This window comes from Cucurbita maxima, unplaced genomic scaffold (genome assembly GCF_002738345.1).
Source record: "Cucurbita maxima cultivar Rimu unplaced genomic scaffold, Cmax_1.0 Cma_Scf00003, whole genome shotgun sequence".
NCBI classification, from domain to species: Eukaryota; Viridiplantae; Streptophyta; class Magnoliopsida; order Cucurbitales; family Cucurbitaceae; genus Cucurbita; species Cucurbita maxima.
In genome coordinates, this window is record NW_019272019.1 from 3,024,483 (window position 1) to 3,046,724 (window position 22,242).

The 22,242-nt window shown below is 44.1% G+C and overlaps 3 protein-coding genes and 1 long non-coding RNA gene across 6 annotated transcripts in view; 2 read left to right on the forward strand and 2 right to left on the reverse strand.

The window, feature by feature from the left end:
- LOC111476919 (RNA exonuclease 4) overlaps window positions 1-2,701 on the forward strand; it is a 4,131-nt gene extending 1,430 nt beyond the window's left edge. The window contains exons 4-9 of the mRNA XM_023120793.1: window positions 150-231; window positions 511-619; window positions 1,179-1,267; window positions 1,338-1,402; window positions 1,494-1,572; window positions 2,339-2,701. Coding sequence (XP_022976561.1) covers window positions 150-231; window positions 511-619; window positions 1,179-1,267; window positions 1,338-1,402; window positions 1,494-1,572; window positions 2,339-2,485 — 571 coding nt within the window. The 3' untranslated portion in view covers window positions 2,486-2,701. The remainder of the gene's footprint in view (window positions 1-149; window positions 232-510; window positions 620-1,178; window positions 1,268-1,337; window positions 1,403-1,493; window positions 1,573-2,338) is intronic.
- The window catches only part of LOC111476965, a 17,112-nt gene extending 13,587 nt beyond the window's left edge, over window positions 1-3,525 (reverse strand). Inside the window, exon 1 of the long non-coding RNA XR_002717193.1 lies at window positions 3,515-3,525. This is a non-coding gene — a long non-coding RNA (uncharacterized LOC111476965). The remainder of the gene's footprint in view (window positions 1-3,514) is intronic.
- A 9,933-nt stretch (window positions 3,526-13,458) lies between these two features.
- LOC111476874 (probable E3 ubiquitin-protein ligase ZFP1) lies at window positions 13,459-17,459 on the forward strand. 3 transcript variants are annotated; one of them, XM_023120725.1, is made up of 6 exons: window positions 13,459-13,605; window positions 15,071-15,752; window positions 15,911-16,287; window positions 16,421-16,531; window positions 16,609-16,755; window positions 16,912-17,459. In XM_023120725.1, the coding sequence occupies exons 2-6, from the start codon at window positions 15,092-15,094 to the stop codon at window positions 17,053-17,055; spliced, it is 1,440 nt and encodes a 479-aa protein (XP_022976493.1). In that variant the 5' UTR covers window positions 13,459-13,605; window positions 15,071-15,091; the 3' UTR covers window positions 17,056-17,459. The 3 variants fall into 3 exon arrangements, with proteins under 3 accessions (XP_022976493.1, XP_022976491.1, XP_022976492.1); XM_023120723.1 differs by having other exon boundaries at window positions 15,076-15,752; XM_023120724.1 differs by lacking the exon at window positions 13,459-13,605 and adding an exon at window positions 13,612-13,708 and having other exon boundaries at window positions 15,076-15,752.
- A 791-nt stretch (window positions 17,460-18,250) lies between these two features.
- LOC111476930 (ras-related protein RABA1f-like) lies at window positions 18,251-20,319 on the reverse strand. The gene is made up of 2 exons (XM_023120809.1): window positions 19,974-20,319; window positions 18,251-19,049 (listed from the first exon to the last, which is right to left on the reverse strand). Exons 1-2 carry the CDS (start codon window positions 20,192-20,194, stop codon window positions 18,617-18,619), a joined length of 654 nt encoding a protein of 217 aa, XP_022976577.1. The 5' UTR covers window positions 20,195-20,319; the 3' UTR covers window positions 18,251-18,616.
- Between the last annotated feature and the right edge of the window lie 1,923 nt (window positions 20,320-22,242).

The window sequence follows — 22,242 nt, forward strand, 5'->3', positions numbered from 1 at the left end:
CACAAAAAAAAAAATAAAAATAAAAAATAAAACTCTTATTTGAACTCGTCGGGGTTAAAATCAGAAGAAACATCTAGAATAAATAGCTGGGTTCCTTTAGAAGTCTAGCTCAAAGAATTGACGACTAACTCACTTCAAACTTTTGCCAGTCTTACAGATGTAGTAGCTATGGATTGTGAAATGGTTGGCGTGGGCCAAGGTAACAAAAGCGCCCTTGGACGAGTTACAGTGGTATTCAGTCTTTCATTCAATCCTTTTTGAATTTGATCACCTGTTATTCGTATCCATGTATTTGGTTTTTTAGCATACACGTGCAGAGGCAGACTCTTCATACCTCCTTCAATCAGGAGAGTGGATGGATTATTATTATTATTATTATTATTGTCTTTTTGGAGGGGTTGATAGTTAAACTTTCATTGTCATATGTGTAGCTGCTTCTTGGGGCACTAAAGAGTGACGTTTAACTTTTATATATTATTAGTTGCTAACAGTAATGCCAATTAATGACAGGTAAACAAATGGGGGAATGTTATATACAATGAGTTTGTACGTCCTATAGAGCGTGTGGTTGACTTTCGGACTGAAATTAGTGGCATAAGACCCTGCGACCTGAGGAAAGGTGACCTTGGTTTTCCTTATTTCTTTTAAATGCATATTTGGTTGTTTACATGTCTTAATACAATAGTACTCAGCTACCCAACATCTTTACCTAACAAAAAGCATTCTAGGGAAGAGATTGGAATTATCTGTCTCCTTGAAGAGTGTTTACAAGGATGCCTGATTTCTAGCTATGTCAATTATCTCTGAGAAAAGTAATTCTAGGTACTAATAGGGAAGTGAAAGTGTGAAATCCCACGTCGGTTGGAGAGGAGAACGAAACATTCTTTATAAGAGTGTGGAAACCTCTTCCTAGCAGACACGCTTTAAAACCTTAAGGGAAAGTCAAGAAGGGGAAACCCAAAGAGGACAATATCTACTAGCGGTGGGCTTGAGCTGTTTTAGAAAGTTAGAAAGTTTGAGTAGGTAGATTAATGAAAAGTAAATTTAGGGTATTGTACTTTGCCCCTTGCTTTCAACAAGATGGCCTGGGATTTGGATTTTTTTAGTTCCTTGCGCTCAATCAGTAGGTTTCGATTCGCAATGCCATTGACGTAATTGATTTGATTTTTCAATTTCAGCAAAGGATTTTCCAACTGTCCAGAAGAGAGTGGCAGAATTGATTAAAGGAAGGATTCTTGTTGGCCATGCCTTGCGTAATGATCTTAAGGTATCTGGATTAATGTAGTTTATGGTTTAAAGTATAAATCTGAACAGTTAAAGTAAAGTTCTTTTGACAGGCATTGCTCTTGAGTCATCCCAAGAAGGATGTGAGAGATACCTCCGAGTATCAGTTCTTCCAGAGGTAATTATTTTGCTTCCCATTGAACTTTATAACTTCAATCTGTTCGATTCTACTTCGGAAAATATCCGTTCTCAAATGTTTGGTGCCACAGGGGAGGATGTAGAAGATCCCTCCGCCATCTTGCAGCTGAGGTTCTTGGCGTTGAGATTCAAAATGGGGAGCACTGTCCTGTTAGTTTTCTGATCTTTTCACCCTTTATATTTTTAGCTCCTTTTGTTAAACCGCCAAAGAAATCTCTGGGTATTGATTAACGAACATGAGTTGATGTAGTGGTCAATTACGGTCATAAAAATGAAAAGGCTTAGAAAGAATGGATTCAAGCCATGATGACAACCTTCTTAGGATTTTATACCCGACTAGTTTTCTTGACAACCAAATATAATAGGGTTTAGCAGTTATCGTGAAACTAGTCGAAGTTTTTGCGAGCTATGTTACTTGTTTTCATCCTAAGATTCATGACCACCAAAAGCAAGGACTCCCATCTCGATGCACAGATTATGTGCGATGTCTGACCTAATTTTGCAAATTCTGGGAATCTGTATATCGTTCAAGCTTCCTCTATCACTGTAACGGCCCAAGTCCACTGGTAGTAGATATTATCCTCTTTGGGTTTTCCCCTTTAGGCTTTAAAATGCGTCTTTCAGAGTTATACAGCGGAACCGGTGCTCATCTAGATACTGTCCTCTTTGGGCTTTTCCTTTTGGGCTGTCCTTTATGGGCTTCCCCATTACACGTTTGCTAGGGAAAGGTTTCCACACCCTTATAAAGGGTGATTCGTTCTTCTCTTCAACCAACGTGGGATATTACAATTACTATCGATGCCAACAGCTTGCAAGAAATTTTATTCAGATCGGCCTTTTAAATGTTTTACCATTCTGTCATGGGACATTTTGTTTCGAAGGATCTGTGAAAATTTGGCTGAATTTTGTTTTGTAGGTAGAAGATGCTCGTTCTGCAATGCTGCTCTATCAAAAGAAAAGTAAGGAGTGGGAAAAGAGTGTAAAAGCTGAAGTAAAGCTTAAATTGAAGCAGAAGAAACGCAAGCCAAGGAAGAAATCCAAGGATGGAGGTGGTGTTGAATGAACGATCAAACTCCTAATATCTTAATCTGATTTTGATCTTACAAAAATGTGGAACTTGCTGGTGTAGAATTGAGTAGATTATAGGCATTCTTTATTTTGAGTGAGACTGTTGGCCTGTGTTCTTGGCCAAATTTGATCTTCAAGCTCAAGAACTACTGGTTACTAATATTGTACGGATATGACAACTTAATATCGTAAAGCAACTTTTAATCTCAAACACAAGCACGTGTCTCGTATTGATCTAATTTTGGTTTGGTTAGATACAGAAGAAGTAAGCTACTATAGCTTTAAGGTGCACTAAATACCTTCTCACTTGATCTTGTATCACATTTACGGGAAGTTTCTCACTTATCGTTTTAATATAAATCATATTCTTATCTTTTTGGAAAATATTACATTATTCTATAAGATTATAATATTTCTCCTCACTCACTTTACTTTTTTACTCCATACATGTGATTGGATGGACCGCCTCCGTTAATCCACGTGGACTTATTAATAGAGGTTTGATAGATTTGGGGGACGGCCTCCGTTAAACCACGTGGATTTATTAATAGAGGTTTGATAAATTCGGGGGACGGCCTCCGTTAATCCACTTGGACTTATTAATAGAGGTTTGATAGATTCGGGGGATACTCTCCGTTAATCCACGTGGACTTATTAATAGAGGTTTGATAGATTAGGAGGATAGTCTCCGTTAATCCACGTGGACTTATTAATAGAGGTTTAATAGATTCGAAATTGTCCGAAAATTTCGGTTACAACATAAATGCATATCTAAAAGTTAATATAGGATAAACTAAACGGTAATCTAAGGTGTGCTTATTTCCTTGGAGATTAAGAGTTACCTAGAAAAACAACCCAAAATACAAAATTTAATTTAATTTTTTTTCAACCCTACCATAATCTTGTTTAAGAAAAAGGCAGATGGTTAAATGAACGGATAAGATATGCCTTTTCGGACATATTCTGAAGTAAATTACAAAAAAAAAAAAAAAAAAAAAAAAAAAAAATTGGGGAAGAAGAAAACCAGTTGCTGTTAAATAAAAGCTCTGCCTTATTTAGTTAGGTTTGTAAAAACATATGAGTTCACGCGAATGGAGGAGCGTGATTCTAGGGGCCATTGTTTTGGCAGAGTGGCGGAGTCTTCGTCCACTTATTCTATTTGTGTATATTTGGTTTTTCTATTTTTGTAATTAGATTTATTATTTAAACCATTCAACGGATGTAAAATAAATATATTGAGTCTTCAGCATTACCAGCGAATCTCTCTCTCTCTCTCCTTTTACTTCCGCTAATTTTTCCTTCGAAGAAACCTTCGGCCAATTTTTTTTTTTCGTCGACATCCGATTTGCCAGAGTCAACAAGTGGTATCAGAGCCTGGTTGAAGCGATCGGTAGTATACCATCACAGAAGAGCCAACCTATCAACAATCAAGTTGAATAGCTCAAGTGGTTAGAGCGTCGATCTAATAACACACAGGTCTTAGGTTCGAGTAGAAGAAAATGCAAAGCACAAAAATAAATACATCGTGGGGCCCATCTCAAGCAGGCTCGCTCACTCCTCCACGCCGCCAAGTGCCGGCATCTCCATCACCACCACGAAGAGGCCGTGGCCGACATCGTGATGACGGGCGTCGAGTAGTTGTTGAGCGAGTGATCAGAGAGACAACGACCGCCGTCGTTCAGTACCCGATGTTGACAAGGTCCAACTACAACGAGTGGGCCTTGTTGATGCGTGTTAACCTACAGGCGCAAGGGTTATGGCACGCTGTCGAGCCAGAGGAAGGAGAAACAATCGAGTACCGGGAGGATCGGCTGGCGTTCGCCGCCATATTACGATCTGTGCCCCCAGAGATGCTGGCTTCTCTTTCCACCAAGCGCACCGCACAATCGGCCTGGGAGGGAATCAAATCCCGTCGGGTCGGTGTACAGCGAGTGCGGGAATCCAACATCGAGCAACTGCGAAAGGAGCTCTCGGAGATTCGCTTTAAGGACGGCGAATCCGTCGATGATTTTTCAATGCGGATCACGGGGCTCGCCAACAGCATCACCACCCTCGGTGGTGGCATCAGCGAGACAGAAATCGTGAAGAAGATGTTGCAGGTCGTTCCCGATCACCTCGAGCAAGTCGCGATTTCAATCGAGACATTGCTTGACGTGAACGACCTAACAGTGGAAGAGGTGACCGGAAGACTACGTAACGTCGAGCAGCGGAAGAAGAATATCACTTCAGCTGTTGACAAGGAGGGCCGTCTACTCCTCACGGAGGAGGAATGGCTTGCACGCCTAAAGCTCCGCGACAACACCGGCGAGAGCAACGGGTCCTCCTCCAGCCGCAAAGGCGGTAAGAAGCCATGGATGTCCCACGGGCGCACGCGCGGGAAAGATGAGAATCAAAAGAAGGAGTCGACCAATGGCAGGCCGATCCATTGCTCGAACTGTGGGAAGAGAGGACACCTGGGCAGAAATTGCTGGAGCAAGCTGAGGAATAAGGAGAAGGCCGAAAAGGCCCAGGCCCATGTGGCTCAATCCGAGGAGGACGAGCCAGCTCTCTTCATGGTAACCGCATGCGTCCCCAATTTCGATTCCAACTCCGACGACGATCTTGAACCCAAGAAAGAGCTCCAGTTGGGCGTAGCAAAGCTGGCACCAACTGGGGAGCCAATTCAACTGGAGGAGGAGCGAGTGTTCGCTCAGATCGGCGAAAGGGACGAGCAACACGAGCACCAGCAATGGATCCTTGACACAGGGGCAACAAACCATATGACCGGGGCTAGATCTGCGTTCTCCGAGCTCGACTCGGGGATCCGTGGGACGGTGAAATTCGGCGACGGCTCCGTCGTCGAGATCGAAGGGCGCGGCACCATCCTGTTCGTCAGTAAGGGAGGCGAGCATCGCAAGCTGACCGACGTCTACTTCATCCCGAGGCTCAAGGCTAACCTTGTGAGCCTGGGTCAGCTCGATGAGACAGGCTGCTTCATTTCCATCGAGCGCGGACTACTGAAAATCTGCGATAATCAACGACGGCTGCTCACGCAGGCAAGACGAACCACAAACCGTCTTTACATCCTGGAGTTAGAGATAGACCAACCCGTTAGCCTCTCGGCCAAGACCGAAGAGGTATCTTGGAGGTGGCACGCAAGGTACGGACACTTAAACTTTCCTGCCCTAGAAAAGTTACAGAAGAAGGAGTTGGTGCACGGCTTGCCAGAAATCAAAGGCGTGAACAAGCTGTGCGACGGGTGCCTCATCGGCAAACAGAAGCGCACACCCTTTCCGTCTCGAACAGCCTACCGAGCCGATGAGCCATTGGAGCTTGTACACGGCGATATTTGCGGGCCCATCAAGCCGGCGACCCCAGGCGGTAAGAGTCTCTTCCTCCTGTTAGTCGATGACAAAAGCCGCTTCATGTGGCTGACTTTGCTGCAAGCGAAAAGTGAGGCGGCAGAGGCGGTTAAGCGCATTAAAGCGCGAGCGGAGGCCGAATGTGAGAAGAAGATGCGAGTGCTGCGCACAGACCGTGGCGGAGAATTCACCTCGGCAAGTTTCAGTAAGTACTGCGATGAGGTCGGCATACAACGGCACCTAACGGCGCCCTACTCCCCCCAACAGAACGGAGTGGTAGAGCGCCGAAATCAGACCATTGTCGGGACAGCGAGGTCATTGTTGGTGACGGCCGGGATGCCTGGGAGATTCTGGGGAGAGGCAGTAATGACGGCTGTCTATCTCCTCAATCGGTCACCAACCCGAAGCCTCGACGGGAAGACGCCATATGAAGCCTGGTACAACAAAAAACCAACAGTACACCATTTTCGCGTGTTCGGCTGCGTCGCATACATGAAGGTAACACGTCCCCATCTCGCCAAGCTCGATCCCAGGGGGCTGAAGGTCGTCTTCATCGGCTACGAACCCGGGAGCAAGGCGTACAGACTCTATGATCCTGTGGGGGGGCGAGCTCACGTGTCTCGCGACGTCGTCTTCGACGAAAGCACCTTCTGGCAGTGGAATGACGTGATCGAGGCAGACCGTAATCCAAATCAATTCACGGTGGAGTACCTCGTCACTGAGCCTGAAGAAGGAGGAGCCCAGCATCAGGAGACGTCACCGCCGCCAGCAGGTGCACCACATGAACCAGTGGAATTCGCAACACCACGGACTGCGGATTCGACGCTGGATGCCGATCACGATACTGATCTGGAGGCTAGGTACCGGAGGATGGATGACCTAGTGGGAGGAGGTGAACCACCTGGACTAGCAGCGCGCGAGCTCGAGGAAGTGGCCGAACTACATGCCGTCAGTGCAGATGAACCAAACACCTTCGCCGAAGCAGAAAAGAACCCGTGCTGGCGGAAGGCAATGCAGGAGGAGATGACATCCATCACTGAGAACCAGACGTGGAGTCTGGAGGATATGCCACCGGGACACCGAGCCATAGGGCTCAAATGGGTCTTCAAACTGAAGCGCAACGAAAAAGGAGAAGTTGTGAAGCACAAGGCTCGTCTGGTGGCGAAGGGCTACGTCCAGAAGCAAGGAGTGGATTTCGAAGAGGTATTTGCGCCAGTAGCAAGGTTAGAATCCGTTCGTTTCCTGCTGGCAATTGCAGCACATCACTCTTGGGAGGTTCACCATATGGACGTAAAGTCTGCTTTCCTTAACGGAGAGTTGAAGGAGACCGTCTATGTTCGACAACCACCTGGCTTCCTGGATAACGACAACCCTAATAAGGTACTGCGCCTGCACAAAGCACTCTACGGGCTTCGACAAGCCCCACGAGCCTGGAACGCGAAGCTCGACAGTACCCTACTGTCACTGAATTTCAAACGTTGTGCCTCTGAGCATGGCATGTACACGTACGGCCACGGCAAAAAGCGACTGATCGTGGGAGTGTACGTCGACGACCTCATAATCACTGGAGGCGACGTGGGAGTCCTCGGAAGGTTCAAGAAGGAGATGTCGAAAAACTTCGAGATGAGCGATCTCGGTGTGCTCAGCTACTACCTCGGCATCGAAGTGCAACAGAACTCTTCCGGCATCTCCATCTGCCAAAGTGCATACGCGAGAAAGCTGCTGGACACAACTGGGCTTATGGACAGTAATCCTACCAGGACGCCAATGGAGGCCCGACTTCAACTAAGGAAGGCCGGCACTACGACGACAGTCGACTCCACCAATTACCGCAGCATTGTCGGGAGTCTGCGCTATCTGGTTTATGGAAGCACCTAGGGAGGAGCATCTAGTGGCTGTCAAGCGCATCCTGCGCTATGTAGCCGGAACCAGAGACTGGGGCGTAAGATACTGCGCTGGGAGCGAAAAGGAGAAACTCAAACTGGTCGGCTACAGCGATAGTGACATGGCCGGTGACGTTGATGATCGTAAGAGCACCAGCGGAATGATCTACTTTCTCTCAGGCGGCGCGATCTGCTGGCAATCAACAAAACAGAAGGTAGTTGCTTTGTCTTCCTGCGAAGCAGAATACATCGCCGCTTCGATGGCAGCAACTCAAGGGATCTGGCTTGCACGACTAATGGAAGAAATCATCGGGAGAGAAAGCGATCCACCAATGCTATACATAGACAACAAAGCTACGATCTCCCTGATCAAAAATCCAGTTTTGCACGACCGGAGCAAGCACATAGAAATCAGATTCCACTACATTCGAGAATGTGCAGATCGAGGGCTCATCAAAATTGATTTCATCCGAACAGAGGAACAACTTGGAGACATTTTCACCAAATCCCTGGCGCGGGTGAAATTTGAAGAACTACGCTCAAAGATCGGAGTTCAAATAATAAGGTACAGCTTTTAGGAGGAGATTGTTAAATAAAAGCTCTGCCTTATTTAGTTAGGTTTGTAAAAACATATGAGTTCACGCGAATGGAGGAGCGTGATTCTAGGGGCCATTGTTTTGGCAGAGTGGCGGAGTCTTCGTCCACTTANTCTATTTGTGTATATTTGGTTTTTCTATTTTTGTAATTAGATTTATTATTTAAACCATTCAACGGATGTAAAATAAATATATTGAGTCTTCAGCATTACCAGCGAATCTCTCTCTCTCTCTCCTTTTACTTCCGCTAATTTTTCCTTCGAAGAAACCTTCGGCCAATTTTTTTTTTTCGTCGACATCCGATTTGCCAGAGTCAACAAGTGGTATCAGAGCCTGGTTGAAGCGATCGGTAGTATACCATCACAGAAGAGCCAACCTATCAACAATCAAGTTGAATAGCTCAAGTGGTTAGAGCGTCGATCTAATAACACACAGGTCTTAGGTTCGAGTAGAAGAAAATGCAAAGCACAAAAATAAATACATCGTGGGGCCCATCTCAAGCAGGCTCGCTCACTCCTCCACGCCGCCAAGTGCCGGCATCTCCATCACCACCACGAAGAGGCCGTGGCCGACATCGTGATGACGGGCGTCGAGTAGTTGTTGAGCGAGTGATCAGAGAGACAACGACCGCCGTCGTTCAGTACCCGATGTTGACAAGGTCCAACTACAACGAGTGGGCCTTGTTGATGCGTGTTAACCTACAGGCGCAAGGGTTATGGCACGCTGTCGAGCCAGAGGAAGGAGAAACAATCGAGTACCGGGAGGATCGGCTGGCGTTCGCCGCCATATTACGATCTGTGCCCCCAGAGATGCTGGCTTCTCTTTCCACCAAGCGCACCGCACAATCGGCCTGGGAGGGAATCAAATCCCGTCGGGTCGGTGTACAGCGAGTGCGGGAATCCAACATCGAGCAACTGCGAAAGGAGCTCTCGGAGATTCGCTTTAAGGACGGCGAATCCGTCGATGATTTTTCAATGCGGATCACGGGGCTCGCCAACAGCATCACCACCCTCGGTGGTGGCATCAGCGAGACAGAAATCGTGAAGAAGATGTTGCAGGTCGTTCCCGATCACCTCGAGCAAGTCGCGATTTCAATCGAGACATTGCTTGACGTGAACGACCTAACAGTGGAAGAGGTGACCGGAAGACTACGTAACGTCGAGCAGCGGAAGAAGAATATCACTTCAGCTGTTGACAAGGAGGGCCGTCTACTCCTCACGGAGGAGGAATGGCTTGCACGCCTAAAGCTCCGCGACAACACCGGCGAGAGCAACGGGTCCTCCTCCAGCCGCAAAGGCGGTAAGAAGCCATGGATGTCCCACGGGCGCACGCGCGGGAAAGATGAGAATCAAAAGAAGGAGTCGACCAATGGCAGGCCGATCCATTGCTCGAACTGTGGGAAGAGAGGACACCTGGGCAGAAATTGCTGGAGCAAGCTGAGGAATAAGGAGAAGGCCGAAAAGGCCCAGGCCCATGTGGCTCAATCCGAGGAGGACGAGCCAGCTCTCTTCATGGTAACCGCATGCGTCCCCAATTTCGATTCCAACTCCGACGACGATCTTGAACCCAAGAAAGAGCTCCAGTTGGGCGTAGCAAAGCTGGCACCAACTGGGGAGCCAATTCAACTGGAGGAGGAGCGAGTGTTCGCTCAGATCGGCGAAAGGGACGAGCAACACGAGCACCAGCAATGGATCCTTGACACAGGGGCAACAAACCATATGACCGGGGCTAGATCTGCGTTCTCCGAGCTCGACTCGGGGATCCGTGGGACGGTGAAATTCGGCGACGGCTCCGTCGTCGAGATCGAAGGGCGCGGCACCATCCTGTTCGTCAGTAAGGGAGGCGAGCATCGCAAGCTGACCGACGTCTACTTCATCCCGAGGCTCAAGGCTAACCTTGTGAGCCTGGGTCAGCTCGATGAGACAGGCTGCTTCATTTCCATCGAGCGCGGACTACTGAAAATCTGCGATAATCAACGACGGCTGCTCACGCAGGCAAGACGAACCACAAACCGTCTTTACATCCTGGAGTTAGAGATAGACCAACCCGTTAGCCTCTCGGCCAAGACCGAAGAGGTATCTTGGAGGTGGCACGCAAGGTACGGACACTTAAACTTTCCTGCCCTAGAAAAGTTACAGAAGAAGGAGTTGGTGCACGGCTTGCCAGAAATCAAAGGCGTGAACAAGCTGTGCGACGGGTGCCTCATCGGCAAACAGAAGCGCACACCCTTTCCGTCTCGAACAGCCTACCGAGCCGATGAGCCATTGGAGCTTGTACACGGCGATATTTGCGGGCCCATCAAGCCGGCGACCCCAGGCGGTAAGAGTCTCTTCCTCCTGTTAGTCGATGACAAAAGCCGCTTCATGTGGCTGACTTTGCTGCAAGCGAAAAGTGAGGCGGCAGAGGCGGTTAAGCGCATTAAAGCGCGAGCGGAGGCCGAATGTGAGAAGAAGATGCGAGTGCTGCGCACAGACCGTGGCGGAGAATTCACCTCGGCAAGTTTCAGTAAGTACTGCGATGAGGTCGGCATACAACGGCACCTAACGGCGCCCTACTCCCCCCAACAGAACGGAGTGGTAGAGCGCCGAAATCAGACCATTGTCGGGACAGCGAGGTCATTGTTGGTGACGGCCGGGATGCCTGGGAGATTCTGGGGAGAGGCAGTAATGACGGCTGTCTATCTCCTCAATCGGTCACCAACCCGAAGCCTCGACGGGAAGACGCCATATGAAGCCTGGTACAACAAAAAACCAACAGTACACCATTTTCGCGTGTTCGGCTGCGTCGCATACATGAAGGTAACACGTCCCCATCTCGCCAAGCTCGATCCCAGGGGGCTGAAGGTCGTCTTCATCGGCTACGAACCCGGGAGCAAGGCGTACAGACTCTATGATCCTGTGGGGGGGCGAGCTCACGTGTCTCGCGACGTCGTCTTCGACGAAAGCACCTTCTGGCAGTGGAATGACGTGATCGAGGCAGACCGTAATCCAAATCAATTCACGGTGGAGTACCTCGTCACTGAGCCTGAAGAAGGAGGAGCCCAGCATCAGGAGACGTCACCGCCGCCAGCAGGTGCACCACATGAACCAGTGGAATTCGCAACACCACGGACTGCGGATTCGACGCTGGATGCCGATCACGATACTGATCTGGAGGCTAGGTACCGGAGGATGGATGACCTAGTGGGAGGAGGTGAACCACCTGGACTAGCAGCGCGCGAGCTCGAGGAAGTGGCCGAACTACATGCCGTCAGTGCAGATGAACCAAACACCTTCGCCGAAGCAGAAAAGAACCCGTGCTGGCGGAAGGCAATGCAGGAGGAGATGACATCCATCACTGAGAACCAGACGTGGAGTCTGGAGGATATGCCACCGGGACACCGAGCCATAGGGCTCAAATGGGTCTTCAAACTGAAGCGCAACGAAAAAGGAGAAGTTGTGAAGCACAAGGCTCGTCTGGTGGCGAAGGGCTACGTCCAGAAGCAAGGAGTGGATTTCGAAGAGGTATTTGCGCCAGTAGCAAGGTTAGAATCCGTTCGTTTCCTGCTGGCAATTGCAGCACATCACTCTTGGGAGGTTCACCATATGGACGTAAAGTCTGCTTTCCTTAACGGAGAGTTGAAGGAGACCGTCTATGTTCGACAACCACCTGGCTTCCTGGATAACGACAACCCTAATAAGGTACTGCGCCTGCACAAAGCACTCTACGGGCTTCGACAAGCCCCACGAGCCTGGAACGCGAAGCTCGACAGTACCCTACTGTCACTGAATTTCAAACGTTGTGCCTCTGAGCATGGCATGTACACGTACGGCCACGGCAAAAAGCGACTGATCGTGGGAGTGTACGTCGACGACCTCATAATCACTGGAGGCGACGTGGGAGTCCTCGGAAGGTTCAAGAAGGAGATGTCGAAAAACTTCGAGATGAGCGATCTCGGTGTGCTCAGCTACTACCTCGGCATCGAAGTGCAACAGAACTCTTCCGGCATCTCCATCTGCCAAAGTGCATACGCGAGAAAGCTGCTGGACACAACTGGGCTTATGGACAGTAATCCTACCAGGACGCCAATGGAGGCCCGACTTCAACTAAGGAAGGCCGGCACTACGACGACAGTCGACTCCACCAATTACCGCAGCATTGTCGGGAGTCTGCGCTATCTGGTAAACTCTCGTCCTGATCTTGCTTATTCTGTTGGATATGTGAGTAGGTTTATGGAAGCACCTAGGGAGGAGCATCTAGTGGCTGTCAAGCGCATCCTGCGCTATGTAGCCGGAACCAGAGACTGGGGCGTAAGATACTGCGCTGGGAGCGAAAAGGAGAAACTCAAACTGGTCGGCTACAGCGATAGTGACATGGCCGGTGACGTTGATGATCGTAAGAGCACCAGCGGAATGATCTACTTTCTCTCAGGCGGCGCGATCTGCTGGCAATCAACAAAACAGAAGGTAGTTGCTTTGTCTTCCTGCGAAGCAGAATACATCGCCGCTTCGATGGCAGCAACTCAAGGGATCTGGCTTGCACGACTAATGGAAGAAATCATCGGGAGAGAAAGCGATCCACCAATGCTATACATAGACAACAAAGCTACGATCTCCCTGATCAAAAATCCAGTTTTGCACGACCGGAGCAAGCACATAGAAATCAGATTCCACTACATTCGAGAATGTGCAGATCGAGGGCTCATCAAAATTGATTTCATCCGAACAGAGGAACAACTTGGAGACATTTTCACCAAATCCCTGGCGCGGGTGAAATTTGAAGAACTACGCTCAAAGATCGGAGTTCAAATAATAAGGTACAGCTTTTAGGAGGAGATTGTTAAATAAAAGCTCTGCCTTATTTAGTTAGGTTTGTAAAAACATATGAGTTCACGCGAATGGAGGAGCGTGATTCTAGGGGCCATTGTTTTGGCAGAGTGGCGGAGTCTTCGTCCACTTATTCTATTTGTGTATATTTGGTTTTTCTATTTTTGTAATTAGATTTATTATTTAAACCATTCAACGGATGTAAAATAAATATATTGAGTCTTCAGCATTACCAGCGAATCTCTCTCTCTCTCTCCTTTTACTTCCGCTAATTTTTCCTTCGAAGAAACCTTCGGCCAATTTTTTTTTTCGTCGACATCCGATTTGCCAGAGTCAACAGTTGCCAGAGTCCAATCAGAAAACTAATTGTGGAAGAGAAATGCGGAATCGATGGGGACGTTTTTATGCCATTGATTGACTAAATTCACCAACACCCACCCTCAAAATTCTCAACAACACTCTCTCTCGCGCCGATCACACCCCATTTACTGTGAGTTCCTTCTCCCATTGCGCTCTTTTCTCCGTTTTTAGCGATTGTATCTCTGCTTGTCCCCTCTTGCTGGCCTTAATCACTGATCATCTTCATCTTTGAGGTCGATTTCTTGCATACCCTTTGTTTGATTTCTTGGGGACTGTTTGAGTTTGCTGGCAATTTCTCGCTAATTGGTGAAGATGCTAAGTAGCTTTTGATTTAAGATATGAACCGTATGGTTTGAGGATTGGGTATTTTCCCCTTAATTTCTGTTCCTTACTTGCATTTCTGATGGGTGTAAGAAGCAAGATTGCTTCGTTGAAAGCCATATTCATGGGATTTCTGAAACCTTTTTGTGGGTTGAATTGTTTTTGCCTTTTTAGTATGCATTGTACATGCTGAACTAAAATAGTGTTAATGTCAAGTTCTTCGTGATTTTGGTGTAGACTTTGAGCAGAAGTTGGTTTTATTGACTACTTTATTTTTTTAAGCACCTGGTTTACTCATATAAGTTAAGAGTTTGGTGAAACTTTAAACTTTTTGTACTTTGATTGCGCTTTTTGCTCCTTTCTTTTTAATCTTCTCATGTTTGCATTGTAATTTGTTTGTTCATGAAATAAAAACTTCTCTACCCAATATTTCCTGCATAGTGATCTTAGGCATGGAAGATAAGGATAGGATAATTTTATAGACATCTTGAGATGAAAAGAAATGGGGATTGTTGGATGTTGAAAAGTCAAAAAACCTGCTGATTATCTCGAATGGATCTCGAAAATGGCTAAAGGGTTTGTTGCTGGAGTAATGAAAATATTCCCAAGGTGGTGTAAATTCATGATATCCTATAGGTATGGTGGAAACGTATTCTTCTTTGTTGCTTATATTTAGAGTGAAAGGACAAATTTGGTAGAGTTCCTATGAGATCCCACGTATGTTGGGGAGGAGAACGAAACATTCTTCATAAAGGTGTGGAAACCTCTCCCTAGGAGACGTGTTTTGGAAACCTTGAGGGGAAGTCCGAAAGGGAAAGCCCTAGCGGTAGGCTTGGACTATTACAAATAGTATCAGAGCTAGACATCGGGCGATGTGCCAACGAGGAGGCTAAACCTAGGAAGAGGTGGACACTAGGAAACCTTTACCTAGCAGACGCGTTTTAAAAATCTTGAGAGGAACCCCGAAAGGAAAATCCCAAAGTAGACAATATCTATTAGCGTTGGGCTTGAGCTGTTACTGTTTAATTTTAATGCATTTTTAAGTTCTCTTTGGGTGCATGCTCATGTCACCTTTTGCCACTATTCTTCACAATGGCTGTGCTGATCTTTACTTCTTATTAGTGCTTGGAAGCGTTGTGCCGATGTGCAATTTTTCCATGATGTGTAATTCATATCCATTGGCATGTCTAGAATCTGTACTTGTATTTGAACTTTATGTTGTTTGTTAATATCATTCGACAAAATACTGTTTTTTCATATACTTTTTGTTTAAGAGCAGGTATATCTGCACTTTCATGGACACAAGGGACAGAACACGTGCTCCTAGTCATACAACTCCAATAATGGATCTGGAATTAGATCAACCAAGTCATCTGCCTGAGCTTTCTCTTTCGGGTCATGGAGCCTTCTCGCGGTGGAGTGGCCATTCGATGGTTACAGCTTCAAGAAACTCGATGAATCCTGATGTTCAACGTCTACCTGAGCATGCTAATGGTGCTATACTCTACGGAGTGAACCGATACAATAGTTCTAGGATCCAACGTGCTCAAGATATACAGGTAGCAACTACGGGCAATCCCTGTTCGTATCTGACCTCACCGTATGGTAATCAGCAGTTCCCATCTCCTAGAAGTGGATTGATTGGAAATCCTGCAGATGCATATGCAAGGAATAGTCATTTTATGGAGGTCGGATTTCCGTATAAGAGAAGATTTTCTGAAGGGGTCCCTGTGAATTTTCAGGGTCCCAATAGTTTAGCAAGCTCTGAGTCTTTAAATGGACCTTTTAATCCTGTACATGGCCATGTTCCTAGCCACTTGACTAGAGGAGACTTAATGGTTCAGCCCTTTCAGCAAGCCAGCAATGCTCTCCGGTTAGACCAACCTGTAAACTTTAACTTCGACGATCGAAGTGCTTGGACCTGGAACCAAGCTCCTGCAGGTTTCGCTATCCATGGTATATTTTTCTTTAGATATGCTCGCCACGCCCCCTTCCATTTAGGTTGCTGGAACTTTAAGAGTTTTTCTTTTCGACCTTGTCAGTATACTGTTGAGTTCTGCTGCCAATTTTAGTTTAAACTACATTGGTGTTTATAGCAATACACAATCTTGCAGGGGACAACGGGATTAGAGGTTCTTCAGAAAGTTTTAGCTCAGGTCTTCATAGATATGGTGAAATTTCTGGGATGAGTTGTTCTCCAAATTTTCAGCATCCTCCTTCGACGATGATCCAGCATTCGAGTCATCGAATTCCGTTACAACAGGTGCACTTGCATCCCCAAGCAGCAGCAGCAGCAGCAGCTATACCAAGGGTTTGTTTGAGTTCTGCTTATGGTATCGTGCACCAACAGTTCATGGAGCTAGAGCCTAGGCAAACAAGTGATCTTCCATTTAGCGGTCGCATTGCATATAACCCTCATCAAGGTTGTATTGACCCAGAGACGATGTTTCGACGCCGTTCAACTTCTCAAATGAGAGTTCCAGAGGAGGATGTAACTATTCTTTCTATATTCCTGCCACTGTTATATACAAGTTTCTATTATTCTGAAATTTCTGGTTATCTTATATTCTGCATTACTTTCTTGATGAACCTGTTGAGCTGATGTAATTTGTTGTCATATATAGGAAGTTCCCTTTCGAAGGGTTCAGGCTTCGGCTTCGAACTCCAATGATACGGGAGATTTTGCTGATGCATACAGAGATATGCGCCTGGATATCGAGCACATGTCATATGAGGTGAAGGAATTCTCATTCTCTGGCATTAGGAACGTCGCTTTTATAAACGTAACAACGTGCTTAATACCAATATACAGGAGCTTCTTGCATTAGAGGAGAGGATTGGCTATGTCAGGACTGGGTTGTCTGAGGAAACGATTACGAGTCAACTGAAGACGAGGATTTCTATGCCATCTTCGAGGGAGTCCAGGAACGAGGAACCCGTTTCATGCACCATATGCCTGGTAACTTCATTAAAATGTTATTTGAACTATATTTACTTGCTTCATCACTATATTTGGTATCATATCAATCCTGTTAGCCTGGAGAATTGAGTTCCTTTGTGTGAACTAAACTGATAGCAACATACCGTTTAATATGTGGGCTGAATGGATTTACAGGACACCCTAAACGACGGGAAGATTGGCGTCCTCGATTGCAATCACTATTATCATGCTGATTGCTTAAAACAATGGCTGCTCGTAAAAAATGTTTGCCCCATCTGCAAATCTGAGGCATTGACGAGATGGGTGAATAGTGATTAGGGTGGTTGTGAACAGTTGAGTTAGGAGATAGCTTTAGCTGTTCACTGGAGATCTTATGATGATCGGTTTAAACTATGTTGGTCGTTTGTAAATGTCTTGCACATAAAAACAATGTTAAGACTCCAACTCATTTTTATTTTGTTGGTTTCTTAAACCCTGAATGTAATCAGGGGGGAGTTCAGAGACGTCTGCTGGCCTTCTTTTCTGTTTAACAGCCTGCCCATCCTGAAAACCGCTCTGCCGGAGGTAGGGTTCAGCAGCTGGAAGAGTACCGCACATTGCATGATGTCCGGTTCCTCCCGGTGGCCCTTGAAAATTCTGTTGTACACAGTTTTTGTTGTTTTGTATTGGGAAACCATACATGTGAAATCTGGACTTTCTTTATTTTCTGTTGTGATTTTTGCCGCTTGTAAAGTTCTTTTGTTGAGTGCACGATCATGGCAAGACTCAAGGAAGAAGCCCCGACTAACTCCGTGCTAGCAGCCGCTGCAGTAAGACAGGGGGGCAGGTGTTCTTTGGAATGATTGGGCGTACAGGGCAGGTAGGCGATGAATTAGGTTGAAAGTGAAAAGCCACAAAAAAATTGGTGGAGTGCTCTTGAAACCCATTCACTTGAGTGAGACAGAGGAGAGTGGAACTTCATGTGTAGAGGTGAGATCCAGAGGAACGCCAAAAGTGAAAGCAACTCTCTAGGTCCCTACCGACGCTAGGGTGCAAAAGCATAGGGAGCAAACGGGGCATCTTGTGTTCTCCATCAATGTGTAGGATTTGGTTTTCAATTTTGTAGGTCCACTGAACGTGAAACCAATCTAGTTATCACTTTTCGTTACAAATTTTAACGATACAAGTTAAATCAAAGTATGTGATAAAGAACCAATAGAAAGAAAAGTCTGGATACCAAATGATAAGGAATTACTATAAGGGAAGTAAGATTTAAATTACCTTGTCCATCAAATATTCCTAAGTCAAGAATACTTGTTTGAAATTTAAATCTAAGTTTGAATGATTCTATACATGCAACCTAAATCATATAAAATTACGCACAAATATTTTTAACTAAATTTTCCAAGTCTCTTTTACAAAGACATAACTTGAAATAGCTTCAAAATGAAAATCCAACAATTTTTTCACATCTTCCTTGAAGTTTATATCACGTTTGGTTGTGAGGAAGAGAAAAGCTTACAAGGAAAGTCCCTGGAGGAATAAAAGTTCCTCCTGGCATAACAAGCAAATTTGGAGAAACTAAAGAATTCTGCCCCCATTGAACTGAACATTTACCTAGATACAACTTCAGTTTAGCAGATCTCTCTATCTAGAACAATCTGATACAATCAAAACTATGAGCCAAAAATTAAAACAATATAAAAGAGTGAGCTCGGACAAGTACAAGGAATTGACAACAAGAACTGGTGTCAATTTCAAAGCACTCCAACATGAATCCAACCCTCCCAGAAGCTCCCCAGCACCATAAAAAATGACCAGGAGTCGAAATTCAAGACATAGCATAATGTACTCATCCTTCTACTCGTTTGATGATGTACCTCATATTCATATGATGATATCATGAAGAGCAGCAACCAACCTTCTTCACTGCAGAAACATCATCCCTATTTCCGACGTTAATGGTTTGTCCTTTAGGTAACGCCGCGGGATCCTCCCCAATCTCGAGTGCTTTTCTGCAGACAACACGATAGATTTGGGTAAGCACCTCGGTAAAAGCATTCTCGACATTCAGAGCCTCAAGGGCAGATGTCTCCATGAAGAATGTGCTCTCCTTCTCTGCAAAGGCCTTGGCATCATCAGTTGAAACAGCACGCAGATGTTGCAAATCTGCCTTGTTGCCAACTAGCATTATCACAATATTGGAATCGGTGTGATCCCTAAGCTCTTTCAACCATCTCTCAACATTTTCGAATGTCACGCGTCGTGTGACATCATAGACAAGCAATGCACCAACGGCTCCTCGGTAGTATGCACTTGTGATGGCACGGTATCTGGAAAAAAGAAGCATATAAGAGATGATTCAATAGTTTCATATGTTACCCTAGTGATAAACCATGACAAGTGAAACAAGTAAGACCAAATAAAATAAAAATGATTGATCTTTCCACTATGGATCTTTATGTTCAAATCATGAAATCTTTACAACAACCTAAGTCTTCAGTATTACTCGTTCAGTCTCAAACCATCTACGCAAAAAACAAAAGCCTTGTATACTTTTAGCACGAGCGTCAGACGTTCGACTTCAACTTGTAAGGAGGAACTTTCTATGATTCAGCCAAATAGATACAAATATCACATCATGAACAGATGGTAATATGAAACATAAACACCTTGCAAAAATCTATACAGAAATTGTTGGCATGGCATCCATGAAGAAACTCGGCCAAAATTCGAACACTACTGCTAAAATTTCTATAACAATGCAGTTCAAATCGGCACAAGTATTCTTTCTCTAATTAGATCCAGAATATTAGTTAAAGAGAGAATTCAGAGTTCTCTAGGAAATGGAAGCCCAATTCAATATCAATGGTGTCCCACTACCGATAAAAAATCACAACAACAAGACTCGTATCAAATTTCTTGAGACTGAAGGTATCTAAATACGTAATCCCGGAAACTCCAATTTTATCAGATAAATAGCACGATCACTATCTTAACAAGCAAGAAACCACTGAGAATCAATATCTGAAAGGCTACTTAATTCTCAAATCCCCAACAACAGAAGAACACACCTAAAAGCCCTATGAATGCAACTTTCTCGGCTTTCCCAACAATTCGGTTTAACATCAAAATCTTAAATCATAGAACTAGATCACAATAAACACAAAGAAAATAGAATAATCAATCAAGATCCAAACCAAGACAATGCCAAGAATCCAACAGAATCATGGAAGTAAAAGAAGTGGTTGACGAACCTTTCTTGACCGGCGGTATCCCAAATCTGAGCCTTGACGACCTTCTCATCGACCCGAATACTCCGAGTGGCGAATTCGACACCGATTGTAGATTTGGACTCAAGACTGAACTCATTACGCGTAAACCTGGAGAGGAGATTAGATTTTCCAACACCCGAGTCACCGATGAGAACCACTTTAAAGAGGTAATCGTAATCGTCGTCCGTTCTATACGCCGCCATACTTATTCAGGCCGGATCCGATGACTCTGATTTTCCACAGAACTCGAGGGGTTTGAAATGGATCAGGAGGTGGAGCTCCAAGGCATAAGAATCAGAGAGAGGTTTTGAAATTGTTGAAGACGATCACTCGTAACGTTTCGCCGAAATGGAGTGTTCATCTTCGACTTAATGGACTTGGGCTGTTCAATAATGGGCTTGGGCTTTTCGATAACGGGCTTGGGCTTTTTTAATAATGGGCTTGGCCTCTCTATTAAGATAACAAAACAAAAGGATCTACGCATCTAAGTGGTGCAAATACACTATTGCCACAAGTTTAGGAACTTTGAGAATCAAGTCCATGTAATCTAGATTGACCTAGGGTTTTTGGTTCTTTTCCTTCGAACCCGATCGGAACAAGTTGAACTCAACTTGTAGGATCTTTTTCGTGTTGGAAATACGCTTTAGATGCGCCTAGGAGAAACCAGGTCACCTCGACCTCAACCTTGGCCAAGATGGCCTTGTGGGAGCTCTTGACCTAGACCTTCTCGACCTTGGCCATGATGGTCTTGTAGGGGCTCTTGATCTCGAACTTCTCGACCTTGGTAAAGATGGCCTTGTGGGGGCTCTTGGCCTCGCTTCCCTGTGGCCGAGAACCATAATTTCAAAATCTTCTTTTGTTTTTCTTTAACCAATTTAGCAAATAAGGAGAAATTAACGAGTCTTTTTCATGAACGACTCTATAATACAATTCAAAATGAATATATTTTAACAATAGTTAACATGTATTCTTTTTCTGAGGCCGAAAGTTCTTCAAATATTGATCCTTTCATTTGTTATACTAAACAATAATCCAGTCATGAATGATAAGGGTCGAAATGCACTCACACAAATTCAACTTAAGAACATAAAATAAAATAAAATGACATAATTATCATTTTAACGTTGTATTAAGTCGTTAAATATAATAAATTATAAATTGAAAACAAATTAAAGATTAAAGATTAAAAACATACATTTATCCTTTAATAAAAGTTAGTTTCACATGATTATGTCTACATTTTAATCTTTTTTTAAAAAAAATATTAAATTAAATTAAAAAAAAAAAAAAGGTAGGTTTTGGGAGTTGCTTGGTTGGTGTTCCCACGTGCTAATAATGCCGGTGCCGTTCCCATCGCTGCTTTCCCGTACCGTACTTTTGTAATATTGGGATCCCCGTAATTAAAATTATAAATTAAACCAAAACATTAATTAATTAATTAATTAAATTAAATTAATTAACATTTATTTATAGTGCCTAAAGTCTATAGTGCTATATATTCCTTCTGGGTAATCTTATATTATAAATATTCTTTTTCTCTCTAACCTGCACATGCAGCCCAGCTAAATTAGAGTTGTTTTTTTTTTTTTAATTTTAATTTTAATTTATTTTTGGATAATTACTACTACTTGGGGATTAACAAAATCTAATTATTCTTCATTCTCTTCAAATAATATCAATTTATTACACATTTAAAATAAATATTTTTGGTAAAAAAAAAAACTATTTAGATTTTTGTTTATTTTGACGTCATTTTATTTGTTTATTATGGATAATGTTTTTTTTTTTAATGTTGGATATATTTCTTAATTTAAAATTGAATGAATATTATATATAAGTATGTTTGGTTCTATATCATATGCATTGATTCCATCCTTATTTCATACATTACTTAGTATAAATTCCTTTTTATTAGTTTACTTTGTTTTGAATCTATTAAATTAAATTTTAATTAGCGTTGAATAATAATTAAAATATTTAAAATATTCTAAAATAAAACTAATAAATAAAAATATGTTTAGGACTGGTGGGCCACCTTTTTCGCTAATTATTTTACATTTTTATTAATTTTTCTTTCGTATTTATTAATTATTTTCACTACTTATCTATTATTTTATTACCTCTAATTCCTTTATAAAATTAAAATTTTTATTTAATTACTTATTTTGTTAAAATAAGATATTTGTATTAACTAACACGATTAACGATCTTTTAACCCAAACAAAAAAAAATTATTTTATTTTAATTAGTT

Excerpts from the sequence above, each read along its gene's own strand:
- LOC111476930 (XM_023120809.1), bottom strand. The coding sequence starts at position 20,194 with ATGGCGGCGTATAGAACGGACGACGATTACGATTACCTCTTTAAAGTG. Across the intron at positions 19,050-19,973 it reads GATACCGCCGGTCAAGAAAG|ATACCGTGCCATCACAAGTG; the intron begins GTTCGTCAACCA and ends TCTTTTTTCCAG.
- LOC111476874 (XM_023120725.1), top strand. The coding sequence starts at position 15,092 with ATGGACACAAGGGACAGAACACGTGCTCCTAGTCATACAACTCCAATA. Across the intron at positions 15,753-15,910 it reads TGCAGGTTTCGCTATCCATG|GGGACAACGGGATTAGAGGT; the intron begins GTATATTTTTCT and ends ACAATCTTGCAG. Across the intron at positions 16,532-16,608 it reads TCGAGCACATGTCATATGAG|GAGCTTCTTGCATTAGAGGA; the intron begins GTGAAGGAATTC and ends ACCAATATACAG.